A 16,685-nucleotide genomic window follows, 5' to 3' on the forward strand; every position below is an offset into this window, starting at 1 on the left:
AAAGGGTGCATTTAATCTGCAACAACATTTTGGCAGGCAGAAGGTATCAAAGTACATTGAAGAACATTGCCTGAGACATCTGGCCATCCACATGGTGTAAAGGTAAGCCATAGTCCAGTTCTGGTGTAGACATTCTCAAGAATGGAAAAGGGGTCAGTGATGTGCAGAAAGATGAACACAGATCCTCTATGGATGGAGAACAAAGATTCTTTGTGGCGTAACTCCTTTAAACAAATAGATGTTATGCATGGAGAAGGATGGATGTAAACAATGAAGACTTACTAGGGGAAGGGGTGCCAAAAGTCAGACCCCCACAGGTGTGATATTGATACCCTAGCCTAAAACAGGCCATCAACATAATATTCCCATCCCAGAAAACTCCTTTAAGGCTAAGGCTCCATGTTGCAGAAAAGCTGCAGTTTTTTTATGTGAATTGCCAAGAAGTCAGGAGTATAAGTCTTCCCTTTGTATTTCCCATTGTTTTTTTAGCCCCTCATGGGTTTGGTTCAATAAAAATGCAGCAAAATCTGCAATAAAAAACTGCTTCTCTGCAATGTGGGGCCTTAGCCTTAAGAAACACTCCATTTTTTTCAATGCAAGTCTATTAAAGGTCTGATTTCCTTAGACTTACATTGATAATCTGACCTCTGGTTCATGCAGAGGTCAGCATTGGAATAAGGGAGAACACAACTTCTTATACTCCTTGAAGATGTTTAGAGGCCATAATCTCCACGAATTCTAAATGAAGGAGCCCGTACTTTTGAGACTATGGCCTATTGGGTTATTATGACCAAGGAACACAGACTAATAAAATCAGTATCTAGAAATATGGTGTTGGAGCAGATTTACTCATCTGTATAAAAACACACTGCATACACCTTAGTCTACTGCATGACATTGGAGGATTTTTTTTTTAATTATTTATTATTGCCTAAGGCCAAGGAGTTTTCCATAAACGTATTATACAGCAAGGACTTATAAATAAATGTTTCTTGTTGGTCATTTCTCTTTTCATACAAAGCACATTTTTGTTTAATATCTGAGTGCAACTCCAATATGAAAAGCTTATAACAAAAATGTAAAAATATTAACAAAAAACACCCCTATATAACAAACAACATTCTTATCCCAGCATGAGGAGTAGAGGATGGGGTCTACTTCTGTCCTCAGTAACAGTCTGTCTCATGTCACCCACTTAGCTGGCACCGACAGCAGTCGAGGAGGTACCTGAAAAGGATTCAGAGGTTTCGAAGCACAGTGTAAAAGGACACATAAGTTATGTACAAAACTCTGGGAACAGCTCATTTACTGCAGGACAGAAACCAACTTCAAGACTGAATCATCTTGGCAGCTTCTGCTTTAATGAGAGCGATGAGATCCTGATTGATAAGGAACACAAAGCGGAGGCCAGAGATCTACAGGAAAGAAGTGGAGATAGACATTAATAATAGGCAATTGTGGCCCAAATCACCATAAAAAGGCTGAAACTAACCATACACATAAGATAACTATCTAACCCAATCTCCCAATACTCAGCACACTCAGCTGAGCAATGAATGTGTAATGAATGAAAGAAGAAAGGAAGCCTAGATTTTTGGCTTACCTCCCTGAGAACAAATGGAACAGGCAGCTAAAACCCAAGTGCTTGAAACTTACTCCTGACAACTGATGCTGGGGGAGACTAAGGTGGCCCCCAAACACACTAGATGGATGACACGAATGGCCATTTTAAAGGGATTTTTTCCATTTACATAATTAGATTTAAATTTGTAGACAAGTTAAACATTTTTTGCACATAAGTAATTAAAAATTTTGCAGAGCTTTATAGCTTTTTTTCTATCAACGTGTTGACAGTCTTTTTGCATTCATTGGTTGACAATGGATAAGACCATGAATGCAGAAACTATAGTGTGGGACTTGGCAGAAACAGTTATGATTTCCTTACTGTGGACAAGGTATCAGGCAGGGACCCTACATAACCAGGCCACAATAAGGAAATCATGGCAGGGTTTCTGACTAGTGCCAGACCATAGAAAGTTCCTGTATTCATGGCTGTATCCAATGTCATCTAAGGGTCTGTTCACATGGAGTTTTTTGGCGCTGATTTTGACGCTGAATTTGCATCAGAATCCACTAGGAAAAAAAGCCTCCCATTGACTTCAATGGGTTCCTTTTCCCGCTAGCAGAAAAAAAGAACCCGTTGAAGTCAATGGGAGGCTTTTTTTTCTACGTGGATTCCGACGCAGATTCAGCATCAAAATCAGCGCCAAAAAACTCAATGTGAATGGACCCTAATTGATACAAAACACTGTCACCACTAAAGCAGTTAGAAAAAAAAAAATCTTTAAAACTCTGCAAAAATGTCCAAAAATCTCCAAAAACATTTAACTTAACTGTTTACAATTTCAAATATGGTTACATCCATAGGAAAACCCCTTTAAGCCTAGGAATATACCAAGCACATACAGTCTCTTTCATAGGCAGAGGTATGGAGCTTCTTCTATCCAAAATAAATAAGTGTAATGGAGGATGCAGCTTCATAGCTGGACTAAAAAAACAATTCTAAATATTAGGTAACATTGTTAAATTTATTCATGGAGTACTCCCTTAAAGAGAATGTACCACCCAGATTTTTTACCAATTAAAGCCAGATACTGATGGGTATTCTTGTATAATCTGCTTGATTTTTCTTATATATTCCTTGCAGACGATTAAAGGAGTTCTCAAGAAATAGACCAAAGTGTAAAAGCAAAATTCAGCGGTACCTGACTTGACACCTACCTGCATCTCTTTAGTAAGATTGAGGAGCTAATTTTGCTTATATGGGTATGAGTAAAAAGAATGGCCGCCATGGCACTTTAGTATGTTGAACCCAACCCAGAAAGGATCCATGCTGCTGGAGGAGAAGGGATGGGCTGAGTCCGGGCATGGCTTAACACTGTGGATTTCTGTTCAGGCAGTATATCAGCATGACATGATTTCTGAGGCAGTGACTATGGCTGCACTAATACCACAAGATGGAGGAGCAGCACAACCTCCTCTCAGCTGCTTCACCATCATTTAGGAGTGCAGCAATGGTAACTTGTGCCAAAATCCTGCCAGGCCAATACAAAGCCAGAACAGAAGTCATAACATTAAGTCCCACTTCTGATTCCATCCAGCCCCTCTAGCAGCAAGTAAACCGTTCAGGACAGTTTTCACGAACAGAAAAAGCAACGGCAGCCATTTTTTCCACAATCAAATCGCTAGGGGCAAAATGAGCTCCTGTTATCTGTGCAGGAGCTATCCTGATATTTATTTTTTAGATTTTAATTTTTTGCCCTACTCTCAGAGAACCCCTTTAAGAGGGCAACCACTTTGTGTGACCTGATACTTAAATTTTATTAACAGCATACAGAGAATTGCAATGCAGCAGCAACATGGACATAAGAACCTCTAGAATGGAGACAATGGGGAATGTATTAATGAATTTACACCCATTTCCCTTGGTATATTTATTTTACTCGAATGTGCTTTGAACTGAGACAAATGTACAAAATATCAAACTTAGTAAATGTAACTTATTGACTTCTATAGAAGAGAGGTCTAGGCCTGCTTTGTAACCTCTGTAGCCCGTACACATTAGATATAAGGGGAATTGGCCAACCATCTCATGTACAGAGGCCTCCAAACTCTCACCAGACCACAATATTGCAGTTGTTTGCAAATCATATAGTAACAAGTAATTTTGTAATTTAATTTCATATATATATATATATATATATATATATATATATATATATATATTTCAATTAAGTTTTATGTTAAACGATTTCCACATTCCCTTTAAGTAACAGGTGCAATAAAATCTCTCATCTTACATCTTCAGAATAATAAGTAGCCTAAAGAGACGATGAATAAAACCGTAAATGCTTATTTACCTCCACCACAGAGTTGTGACTCAGCTTCCACTTGCTCCCTGGCAACACAGGACGACCATCGATATAAAGAGCTCTTCTTCCCTCATTGGCAATGAAAAAGTCACCATTGTTCTTCAGCTTTATAACACCTTCATTGCAGGGAATGCAAAACAGATTCAATGTGAACAAAATGAAAGGTGGAGAAGCTTTTCATTTAGTAACTATGAAAAGCTGGAAAATACATTTAACTGCATAAACATGACAAGGAATAGTGGAGGCGCCTATGGCAGACCACCAGCCCTTCTACTCAGTGATGGGGACACTCAATCTCATCAGCTACATTGCTTTTTTTTTTTTTTTTTTTTTACCAGTCTTCAGATCTACTTGGCAAACAACACATCTAAACAAATGATTCATCATTAGGGAGCCTAAAAATTGAAAACTCCCCATTCCCATGACAGGTCACTATCCTACCAGAACTGGCATCAAGCATGTGGGACATTTGTAGAGACACCAGTCTGATGTCCAGAAATTACAGCACATTGGTCCTAGTCTAATTAACAGGACTCGTGTGATGTTTGCTGGGTGCTGGACAGCTGCCTGGACAACCCCTTTAAGTATAAATATATTTCAGATATCTTTAAAAAGGACCTTTCACCACCTCCATCAACTCCAGTTCTTAGCATTTGTTAATAGGAGGGCGGTGTTAGGCAGGTGCCAACAAGGAGTGTGAGTCTGAGCTCTGACACTGATTGGAGCTCTGAGCCATACCCCCTGACACCGCCCACCTGACATTACAGAGCTGAAACAGCACATCAGGCACCAAAACTCCGTTCTTGTTACTCAGGAACCGTGGGGGATACAGAGAAAATTCCAACTTTGCCAGAATCAGTGGAGCAGTGCCTACTAACAGATGTTAAGAACTTGAATTGATGAAAGGTCCTCTTTAAAAAGTTCACCCAAAGGGGGTATTCAAGTCTCAGCTCTACCTATGTTTCTGGACAACAGCCCTAGGTGACCGATCAACGGTATGCTAGTAACAGATTGAAACATGCAGTCGCCATTCATGAATGTTCAATCTGCAGGGTGAACTCTAGACCTGAACTAAACAGAAGATTGTCTAGAACCAAAGTTGGAATCACACAGACACTTCTTGTGGCCAATCATGAACTGTCTTAGCTAAACACAGAAAATAGGCAAAAAGAATGGAGAAGTTTCAGTCCTCCCTTTATAGCTTTCCATCTTTTTAGAGCCACCTTTAGTTTTGGCATAAAAAAAAAAAAAAAAAAAAAAAAAACTGTATTAAAAACTCAATCAAAAACTGCACATGTGACTTCTGGAGTTCCAACTGGACCACCCTTTGTCAAAATACAGTTGCCCTAGTGCAAAATTCAACCATCACAGATCTTTTCAAGTCTGCCAGAGTTGGTAACCCCTTCTAGCAGGTCCAGGATGCTACAAACCAATAGCACATAACAGATTCTATAGCAGTAGGACTAGCTGGTGTTTCAAACCATCCTCTTTGGGTTTCTTATTATGGAAATGTAGCCATAGTAAGATATTGATAAACTGAGATATAAGACCATAAAAGCAATATAAGAATTCACACACTTGACCTAGTTGGGGGGATATAGTCACTCCATAGGGAGAGAACCACCATTTAGGTGTGTGGAGTCTTATTAAGCCATGAGTGCTCCACTGTACAAACGAACATGGGAAGAATATGCAAATCTGACTTCTATGATGTAATTAGGAAGCCGTCAGATTTGCATATTCTTCCCATGTTCCTTTGACTCCACACACCTAAATGGTGGTTCTCTCCCTACGGAGTGGCGATATCCCCCAACCCTGTCTAAGCCTCTCGCCTCTACCAGGTCAGTCCTCTCTGTGCCAAGCTGATGAGATGCAAATACATCGAAACAGCTGTCCTTGGCTGAGAAGACTGTATCTGGTATAATCCCAACATCAATGCAAACAAAGGCCTCTGAGAAGGTCGGCATGATGTTAAAGGGAGCGCCCTCTATAGGTGTGTTTGACTGAGACTGTGTCTTCCTAATTACATCATGGAAAAGAGACTTGCACATTCTCGGTGAGCGCCCTCTATTGGTGTGCATTCTTGAGGTACTGGCTTCCTAATTACATCATGGAAGTCAGATTTGCATATTCTTCCCATACACTTGACCTAGTAATATAAGTATTATCAGACCATAAATTACCTTGTTTGCGAGAAATCTTCCATGCTGGACCCTCTAATGACAGGTCCACATCAATTTGGTTGTCCTTGGTGGCTCTACCAAGTGTTATCTAATCAGGAGAAAAAAAACGAATTTGCTGTTATTCAAGGAAAACATACACCCACTAATAAAAGTCATACTTTGCAATAGTTTATAATATTACCTCTCGGGACCTCATGAGATATCGCACCATGCGCCCCCGTAACACTGCCAAAGTCTGAGTATCAAAATCTGGAGAGCTCATTCCTATGCAGGACAAAAAGTATAACAGTCATGTAGAAATATAACATGCAGATAGATCTATTCAGTGTAACATTCACTTCATCAAGGAGATCTAGTATAACTAGACTACATAGGGGTGTTCACACATAGGAAATTAATGCTAAAATTGAGCCAAGATCTGCCTCAAATTCTGCCTGAAATCTGCCTCACATTCATTTCAATAGGAGGCAGCAGCTTTTTTTTCTGCTAGCTGAGAACTGAGAACTTCCATTGAAATGAAAGTGAGGCAGAAATTTGTCAAAATCAGCTCTTGTACAGGTCCTGTACACGAATGCGCATATTATCTGATCAAGTGCTCTGTGTCCCGTTCAGAAGGGGAAGTGGGAGGAGAATAGGAGGTGAGAAGCAGACACTGCATGCAGCCTGGCTGAAAGACTGAGATGGGAGAACCCCTTTAAGGAAGTGGCCAATTTAGGTTCCGCATCCTTGCCATAACTTAACTTCACTTGTGTCGCCCATGTCTTACATTAGTTTCTGAGACAAGATGTATTTTTCAACAGCACTATCAATTGTACCATGTAACGTATTGTAAAAAAAAAAAAAAAAAGGAAAAATAATTTGTGGGTGTGGAATGGGAAAAAAAAAAACCCTCAGCAACTCTGCCATTATTTTTCCTGTTTTACATTCATGGTGTGTGTTCACTATGTGGGAAAATAGCATGTTAAAGCAGTTTAACATGTCAACTATTTGCTTTATGCTGCCATATTCGGATACCCATAGCTTATTTTTGCATGCACAGAGTTGTTTTTTGGGAGGAGGGAGGGGGAGGCATTGGGCATATCTGTGTTTATGGTGTTTAAAGTGCCAGTGCAAACTGCATTTACCATCATCCTATTACATCCTCCCTCTGGTAAATGTAATAGAAGTGCAAAAATATTTTGCACTATGCCCACAGATGAGATAACAACCCCTCAGCTGATTACAAGGTATGGGGAGCCCCTTACCGCCTAGATGCCACAATTACAGTTATCTCTAACAGCGGCCCCTGCAGGTGGATGACTGTTACAGCACAGCAGCATGCACCACTTACAGAGAAGTCTCAGCTCCTGAGCCATAAATTCCCACCACTACCTGCTGCATAGCTTACAATTATTCTTAACTGCAAGCAGATTATCATTTCATAACAAAGAAAAAAAAAAAAAAAAAAAAATAGGGCTGATGAAAAATCCAGAAAATGCTGACCTGTTATACTGTCCACTAGTACTTGCCAACGATGCAGCTCTTGTTCTAGCTGACGGATCTCACGTTTCTGGCGACGATCAGCAACAGTGAGCTCTGTGAACATAAGGCAAACAAATATACAATGACGGCCTGCTTTTTCAAGGAAAATGGCACAAAACTACTAAAATACACAACACTAGTTTTTTATTTTTTGTATACTATTGGAACGCAGTTACAAAATATTTGCAACAGTCATTTATTTCACTTTGGAGCGTGGTAAATATATTTGTGAAAGCTTACCATGTTCCAGTACTTCATCTCGAGAATCCCTACAAAAATAATAACAGGATTGTAATGAAAGAAACTGCTGAAAATTAATAGACAGAAACCAAGTACAAAATATTACTCCACTACAAAATCCATACACAGACCAACCTTGTACAACACAGACTCATGCATAACCAGGCAGAAACGGTGCCGTCCGTAGCTGAGAAACTGATTTGGTTATAACCGCGCATTATACAGTAAAGACTTCTGGGAAGTCGGGCATGATGTTCAGGGTGCTTCCCAATAGAGGGCAGCATAACAGAAGCACTGTCTCCCTGTTTACATCTTGGGAGACAGATTTGCATATTCTTCCCATATTCCCTTGCAGTGGAGCAACTATGGCTCCACACACCTGAAAAGGTGGTCTCTCCCTAAGGAGTGACATTATCCCCATAATCTAAACATACATACACATACAAGCATGCACACATACATGTATATTATATACACACACAATTTACAATTATAATACGTATTTCATGTATATGTACACTTATTGACAAAAAAAAAAAAAAAAAAAATAAACACCCAGATCAAAGTATTGGATTGCAGTTATCTCATATGTAAATTATTTCTGTCACCACTACCAGTTATACAAGGGAACCTAACAGCTCAGCGATATGGCCAGGACCTCCTCATGGCCTCATTGCCTCTCATGGCACATCTTCCAAATGGAATATTTCAGCAGTGAACTGCTTATCCACATACACAGCAAGGTTTTCCTAGCAAGGTTTCTGCCAGACTGCACCAATTCCTTGTCCTGCTCAGTCACTGGACTTATTGTCAATTGAGCATTTATGGGACCACTTGGGACACTAGATTCAGCAATGTACCAGTGTGCAGTATTTACAGGCTTAGATGCAACATCTGTGGGCAAATATGCTGCAGGATACCATACAGAACCTGTATGCCTCCATGCCCATCCATATATCATCTTATATACATGCTAGAAGGGACTAGAGCAACCTTTCAATCGTATAGATTTCCCCAATAAACATCCTTTCGCTCTGATATTGTAATGACTGACTAACTTTGCGCTCTCCTTTGTGTGGGCCCGCCGCACCGCTATTTCAGCAGTAACACATGGACATGGCGGACATAATAGACTATAATGAGATCTGCCGGCTGTCTATCATTTCAAAACTCAAATTAGTAGAGAATAATCTCGAGCGAAGATGTAAACCTAATCTTACATGTGTCATCATTATATTCACACACATAGTGTCATTCAATTCCAGCAACAAGTTCTAGATGTGTGGTTTTTTTTTTAAATAAAGGAGCATATAAAGCCAGTGAAAAAGCTTTCAATGGAAAGCTCTCAATTTATAGAGTATCTCCCATTTTTTTGTTTTGCTTGTGTGTTTGGCAACCATTTTTGTCATACAATTTATTACCCTAACCTCCTTTGTATTATAAAAGAGGCTGTAAGATTCTACTTAGCAAACCTCTAACTGAGTTGTTCTTCAGGAAAGTCCATACACAGTTATATTGTGAACCTGAAGAGCTGAAGCACAGACCAAAGGGGGGGGATGGTCAATTCAAATAGCTTTATCTTTGGTTTTATACCACGCAGAAAAATGGTATCAAACGAAATCTGAGATTCTGAGGTTTCATATGCTGTCAATGTAAGTACTAGCTATAACAGAACCAGAGATATCACTAGTTAAAACTCAGTCAGGAATTTGAACTTAATATGCAGCAGTTCATGCTGCATATAAAATCCCATTCCTGACTGTGATTTTAACCGGTGATCTCTCTCTCTTTGTTACAGCTAGAACTTCAGAATCTCAGCTTTTTTTTTCTTTTTTGAAAGATAGAAAAAAAAATATATTATATATATAAAAATAAATCAGTCTTATGAAACTTCATAAGGTTACACCAAATTTTGCACCTCAATCACAAGTGCACCTCTCCAAAACCTGCGACTATCACAGTAATATTCAGGATCCACATCAAGTCCAGATCATGAAAGCAATGACTACAATGAAGACTCCAGATAAATATAACAGTGAAACCCCCTCCCCTGCAAACAATCAGGATACAGTTATTAAAAAAGAAGCAAAGAAAAGAATAAGATGCAGGATTTATACTCATCCAACTATGCAGTTCTGGCAAGACAGAGGCGGAATCCTCAGTTTCAAAGCAAATATTCAGATATATTAGGGTATAGGTCCCCACATTCACTAAAGAACTGCAGAAGCATGGGGGCGCCAGAGAGGAGTCTGATGAGACTCTTCTGTAGGAAAGTAAACACAGATTGCTTTAATACAGGACAATTTGGGCCATTAAACCCCCAGTGTATAAGGAACTGTTAGGGGCCTAATGTCCTAAGTCAATCTGACATGTTCTCTTTAAGCAAAACTACACCTCACCCTATATCATATAAAGTAAGGGATACAGGCAAGCATAAGCTAGAGATAGCGAAGGCAGTGCTGCAAGGAAGTTACTGCACCATGGAAGGAAGAGACCTGCACAGCCAAACACACACACTAGATCGATTAATCTGGTCTACTGTCCTAGACCTGCAGAATCGATGACCGATCACAACCTGCAAAGATAGACGATACCCTAGGAGTGTCCGCAGCATCATACATGGGCATCAGGCACTAGGAGATGCCCACACCTGTTACTGCGCATGGGGATTACTCTAGGTCAGGACAGAGGCAGCTTGGTACATCAACCAAGAGCTGAAGGCCAGACCACGAATCTCAGCTTTTTTATGATGCAAGAACAATTTTTCTAGGTGGTACAAAACTGAAGATACAACCATTTGAAGTGACCATCCCCCCTTTGGTAAATGCTTCAGCGGTACATACTACATAGAGTATATGTGTATGGACAGAGTCTTCTTGACAATGCTTAGCTAAAGCATTGATAATGGAAACTTTACAGCCTGTTTTTTTGTATTAAAATTAAGTTTGATAGATTAATATTATTTAAAATGCTTACCACAGCCCCTCCCCCCCACACACACATACAAAATGGCAAAGTAAAAAAAAAAGAAAAAAAAGAAGGAAATGGGAGTTATCCTTTAACACAGAAAAAAAAAACTGTATGCATTTGAGTTTTTTTTGTTAAGTTCTGCATGTCTTTGTCTGGCAAGCACACACCATTCCAATATATAAGCAGCAACATCTTCCTCACCTAAGTTTGCTGTCATCAAGCATGTCCTCTGCATCAGAAAAGTTTAGAACTTGATCTCCTTTCGGTAAAGGCTGAACTAAAATATTGACAAAGAAGAAATTACTCTTGGACCTGTATACTATTGTACGTATGGAAAATGAAGCCTAAGCACATGACCTAGGTACCTGTTTGGTCCTCCAGAAGATAGTACTGCTTCATAAGCTGCCAGTGCACCTGGAGAGTTTTGGCTGTCCGCGACAGGTAGAAAACCTCTGGGTGTTTGTTTAGTAGATCTTGAAACGTCTCCAGCGTAGGCTGAGAACTCTGTAAAGAATTTCCAATAATATCAGAAAATGTTCAGCAGGTATTTCAATATGTATCCAATAACATGAAAAGCATTTCCAGATCCTTCGGTAAGGTTTGGTCACCATAGAGGGAAGCCACAGTCACCCAGGCCTTTGCCCTGCAGGAAAATATAGTGCTGCATGGAGGCTATTCAAGTACAGCTTATATACAGCAGTCTCTAAGAGGGCACATGGACTGGGATTGTCTATAAGACGAGCCTTAAATCCTAAATGAATGCAGCAATATGATCTGCTAATTCTCTCACAGCTGAAAAGTATAAACAATTGCGCGGTCATCAGACTAGAAGCCTATTGGTCAGCGGACTAAGATCATTGGCCCATATAGTTCAATACTGAACATATTTTATTATTATTTATGTAATTGATTCACTTTTAAATTTTTGAGACAGCATGCCATGGTATGACACAATGCTATAGCATATGTTTTCCCAATGAAAATGACGCACCACAGATAGTATTTGTGAGACACGTTCTTACTTACTGAGCTGATAGTACTGAGTAACTGTTCCTCTGCTTTACTGAACAGCACTTTGCTTTGGATAGCAGCGATAGCTTCTGGATGGAGCTGTCGGATTGCCTGGCAAGCTAGTCTTCAAAAATAAAATAAAAAGTATAGTCATTAACTCATTTTGCCCATCCATAATTCGTTTGATGCTTCATTACAATCTTTAATACATACACTGTGGATCACAGCTCTCCCTCAGCTCGTGAATAGAGACTCACTGCCATACATTACTCACACTAAGTAGAGGAGAATATGCTCCCTAATGTCCTCTCCCACTCAGAAACAGCCCCAGGATCACACAGGGCATATATACAGACGTGTGTATTTACGTGAATAAATGTACTTGGGCTGCCATAGAAACTTAAGGAAGTTGTTGGACAAAAAATAATTTTTAGAATTGTCCTCCCAGTGTGGCCCGGTTCTTCTGCAATGGTGTCACATGCACTTCCCTGAGGCCACTGATTGGCTTTAGCGGTCACGTGCGGCAAAGACTGCCGCCGGAAGACAACAATGGACTGGAAGGACCGTGCTAGGAGGCATCGGACACCAGGGACAGATGAGTATAGGGTGTTGCCTGGACAACACCTTTAATTCTAGCATCAGCCTAAGCCCCATTTGTGCTTCTGTCTCCCTCAGCTTCTGCTCATTTCTCCCCTCTCCACAGACTGTAATAGACATGTGTTATCTTATATATACGACTTGCATTTCATCTCAAGACGGATATATCAGATTACAGACAAAGTCAGTTTAGCCAAAAGGTTGGGAGGAAAAACAATCTAAGGGTGCATGCACACTACGTAACGCCGGGCGTGTATGAGAGCCGTACACGCCGGCGTTACAGCAGGGCTGCCGAACACTTCCCATTCACTTCAATGGGAGCGCTCGTAAACGCCGCTGTTACGAGCGCTCCCATTGAAGTGAATGGGAAGTGAAGTGTTCGGCAGTCTGCCGTAATGCCGGCGTGTACGGCTCTCATACACGCCCGGCGTTACGTAGTGTGCATGCACCCAAAGAAGAGGAGAAAGAAGCATTTTTCTCTGATAAGATATATTACAACATATCTCTACTATCGATTTCTTCATAGTTTGTTGAAAGGTCAGAAACCATTTTATTTCCTGTTGGCAGCCATAGGAAAAAATATATATATTACTCACTTTGAGATGACAGGGTCATACAGAAGAGCATACCACCGCTCCTGTATTTCATTGAGCGTGAAACGGCAGCTGAACTTCACACCAAGATGTACAGCCTGCAGATCATTAGTCTGAGGAGTAAGGCGACAAACTGGTATTAAACTCTGGTATTAAGTCTGCAGGTCATAATCATACAAAAAGAAAGGCAAAAAGATAGAAGTAACCTCATACCTGCAGCACTGTGTTGATAAGGAGCAAGTCATCGGCTGGCTTCCATCTCCCCAGATCCTTGGTAACCTGGAGGGGCTGTTTACTCTTCTTTATCCGTTTAGTGATGCTGGGGCTTGGGGCAGGTGATGGCGGAGCTGGTGTAGGTGCAGTCTTACAAACTTGCTACAATATAAGACATATTGCTGTGTCCAAGTCACATATGCAGAAGATCAGTACACCACTATGACACAGACCGTGCCAGGAATGTGCATTTAGTAAGTGTGTGATGATCCAAACAGATTCTAGTAGGGACCAAACCTACCCCTCCCCCACTACCATCCAGGAAAACAAATATCACTTGCTTACTTTTTTCTTCTCACTAGATGAAGGTTCACTGCCGGATAATCTTCCTGATTCACCTCCACTGGGGCCTCGTGCACGACTGGAGGATTTGGCAAGGCTGCTCTCAACCAATTCATCATCAAATTTCTTCCTTTTAATAAATCTGCCAATGCAAGAAAAAAAAAACATTTCAACGGTCTATTAAAGTATTCATGTAAAGTATTCAACCTAATGCCGCACAGACGACAAGCATCCCTCGGCCATTTTCCATAACTAGTGCCCAATTTTATATTGATTTCCACAGGGACACTGTAGCACAGGTAGAAATGGGTTAGAGAGGGACAGCACAGGCGGCAGGAGGGGGTACACTGAGGCTGTCACTGGCACAGGGGCGCACACACTCAGGCTGTCAATCGTACAGGTGGCAGGAGTACACACACCCAGGCTGTCACCCGCACAGGCGGCAGGGGCACACACACTCAGGCTGTCACCCGCACAGGTGGCAGGGACGGACACACACACTCAGGCTGTCACCCGCACAGGCGGCAGGGACGGACACACACACTCAGGCTGCCACCCGCACAGGCGGCAGGGACGGACACACACACTCAGGCTGCCACCCGCACAGGCGGCAGGGGCACACACACACTCAGGCTGCCACCCGCACAGGCGGCAGGGGCACACAAACTCAGGCTGTCATCTGCACAGGCAGCAGGGGCACACACACTCAGGCTGTCACCCGCACAGGCAGCAGGGGCACACACACTCAGGCTGTCACCCGCACAGGCAGCGGGGGCACACACACTCAGGCTGTCACCCGCACAGGCGGCAGGGACGGACACACACACTCAGGCTGTCACCCGCACAGGCGGCAGGGGCACACACACATACGCTGTCACCAGCTCAAGAACATCCATCAAATCCGCTCCTTCCTCACCCCTGAAACTACCAAGATGCTCGTCCATGCCCTCATAATCTCCCGCTTAGACTACTGCAACACCCTTCTCCATGGACTCCCAGCAAACACCCTCGCCCCCCTCCAGTCCACCTTAAACTGCGCTGCCCGCTTAATTCACCTCACCCCCCTGATCTTCATCAGATGCTCCCCTCTGCCAGTCCCTCCACTGGCTACCAATAGCCCAGCGAATTGAGTTCAAGCTACTAACGCTAACATACAAAGCCATCCACAACCTGTCCCCTCCATAATCTCTGACCTAATCTCCCGCTACCTGCCCACACGTAACCTCAGATCCTCCATCAGAGGCTTCGCTCTGCCCTCATACGCTCCTCACAAAACCGCCTACAAGATTTCTCTCGTGCATCCCCCATACTCTAGAACTCCTTACCAAGACACATAAGACTGACCCCCACAATCACAGGCTTCAAGAAGGCGCTGAAGACTCACCTATTCAGGAAGGCCTACAACCTCCAATAACACTATCACCGCACCCCCATCTGTACAGTCTCCCCCTCTCCTTCTACCCCCCTTCCCTCATAGATTGTAAACCCTCACGGGCAGGGCCCTCTACCCCACTGTGCCAGTCAGTCACTGTTAGTATTATATCTACCTGTATATTTTGTGTATTGTATGTAACCCCCAAATGTAAAGCACCATGGAATTAATATAATAATGTACAGCACCATGGAATTAATGGTGCTATATATAAACAATAATAATAATAATAATAATAGGTGGCAGGGGCACACACACTCAGGCTGTCACCCACACAGGCGGCAGGGGCACACACTCAGGCTGTCACCTGCACAGGCGGAGTAGGTGAACACTCAGGCTGTTACCCACACAGGCAGCAGGGAGGGGTATTTAGGCTGTCACCTGCACTGACCTCAGACCTTTGGGCTCCTCTTGTCTGTGTAACTATAACATCCTATGCAGTCACGTCCCCTCATTCTATCACCTATAGGCCTACAAGAGCGATCACATTCATACTATGTAAATAAGCACATGCAGCCAGGAAGCACCGGGCGGCGCTGTACGTCACCTGGACGAGCTCCTCCTCTTGGGTATCAGGCCAGACCCCTGGGAGAGGCTCCTCTTGTGTCCGGCCGAGGAGTCCTCGTCCTCTGAACGGCTGGCGGAGGCGAGCAGGGAATCCATCCCCCCCGCTGTTCTCCTTACAACATCCGGCGACCGCGCTACCGATTAATCCACCATTGTCTTGTCTCGCTTCACGGCCCTCGATAGAACCTTCCTACTCGGGCTCCTAGCGTCACTTCCGGTGGGCCGGAAGTACCTCTGGAGAACACTAGAGGGAGGTGATTACTTATTGTCTCCTAAAGACGCCATATTGTTGGAGGCTGTGACGTTATCATTGTATATGGAGATTATAAACCCAATGTACGAGCATATACTGTTACTGTGTCGGAATCTCAGAAGGGTTCTGAGTCAGCATTATACTGTACTAGGCAAGGACCTGGTCCTTATCAGTTATAGTAAATAGCCGGCTCAGTGTGATTTATTACCCCTTACTGGTACGGACCTTATCGCACCCTAGTGGTCAGGTCCTGAACTGAAGCAATATTTAGCAAACTCACAGTGGATTGACTACAAGTATAGTCCCTACCCCCAGAAGGACCAGATCGTCATCAGTGACACTATTTAGCCAACTCTATGAGAATCGTTTATTTCCCATAATTTGTAGGGTCCATTTCTGCCCCCTATTGGTCGGTCCTAAACTCTTATAGTATTTAGCTGCTATGTAAAAAAAAATCCAGCACTCACGAACAAGAAGATGGTATAAAACCTTTTCACTTTATTTCTTCATGTATAAAATTATATTCCATATTCATAGAGGTGCTGCATCGGCAGATCAAGCGTATCGCTAATAACTGTTGCTACGCGTTTCAGGACAGTCCCTTCCTCATGCCATTACTAAACAAACACCTCACTATCCCCCATGTCCCTCCAGTGAACCCCCACATTACTAAAAAGTATCTGATACCCACAGGGGAGGGGATAACTTGTGACCAGACAACCCCTTTAAGTCTACTCCCACATTGCTATCAATTATTCCACCAATATTCATATATTTCCTGTGCACCCCCACACAAGCATTGTACATTTCTCTAGTACACCCCCATAGTGT

At 42.4% G+C, this 16,685-nt stretch overlaps 1 protein-coding gene across 1 annotated transcript; it reads right to left on the reverse strand.

The window, feature by feature from the left end:
• Positions 1 to 811: 811 nt before the first annotated feature.
• Positions 812 to 15,813, reverse strand: MCRS1 (microspherule protein 1). Its single transcript, XM_075265551.1, has 13 exons — positions 15,582 to 15,813; positions 13,606 to 13,744; positions 13,261 to 13,422; positions 13,051 to 13,160; positions 11,873 to 11,981; positions 11,212 to 11,350; positions 11,048 to 11,123; positions 7,877 to 7,905; positions 7,598 to 7,690; positions 6,297 to 6,379; positions 6,116 to 6,203; positions 3,921 to 4,048; positions 812 to 1,415 (listed from the first exon to the last, which is right to left on the reverse strand). The coding sequence occupies exons 1-13, from the start codon at positions 15,695 to 15,697 to the stop codon at positions 1,329 to 1,331; spliced, it is 1,359 nt and encodes a 452-aa protein (XP_075121652.1). The 5' UTR covers positions 15,698 to 15,813; the 3' UTR covers positions 812 to 1,328.
• Positions 15,814 to 16,685: the final 872 nt, after the last annotated feature.

This window comes from Leptodactylus fuscus, chromosome 2 (genome assembly GCF_031893055.1).
Source record: "Leptodactylus fuscus isolate aLepFus1 chromosome 2, aLepFus1.hap2, whole genome shotgun sequence".
NCBI classification, from domain to species: domain Eukaryota; kingdom Metazoa; phylum Chordata; class Amphibia; order Anura; family Leptodactylidae; genus Leptodactylus; species Leptodactylus fuscus.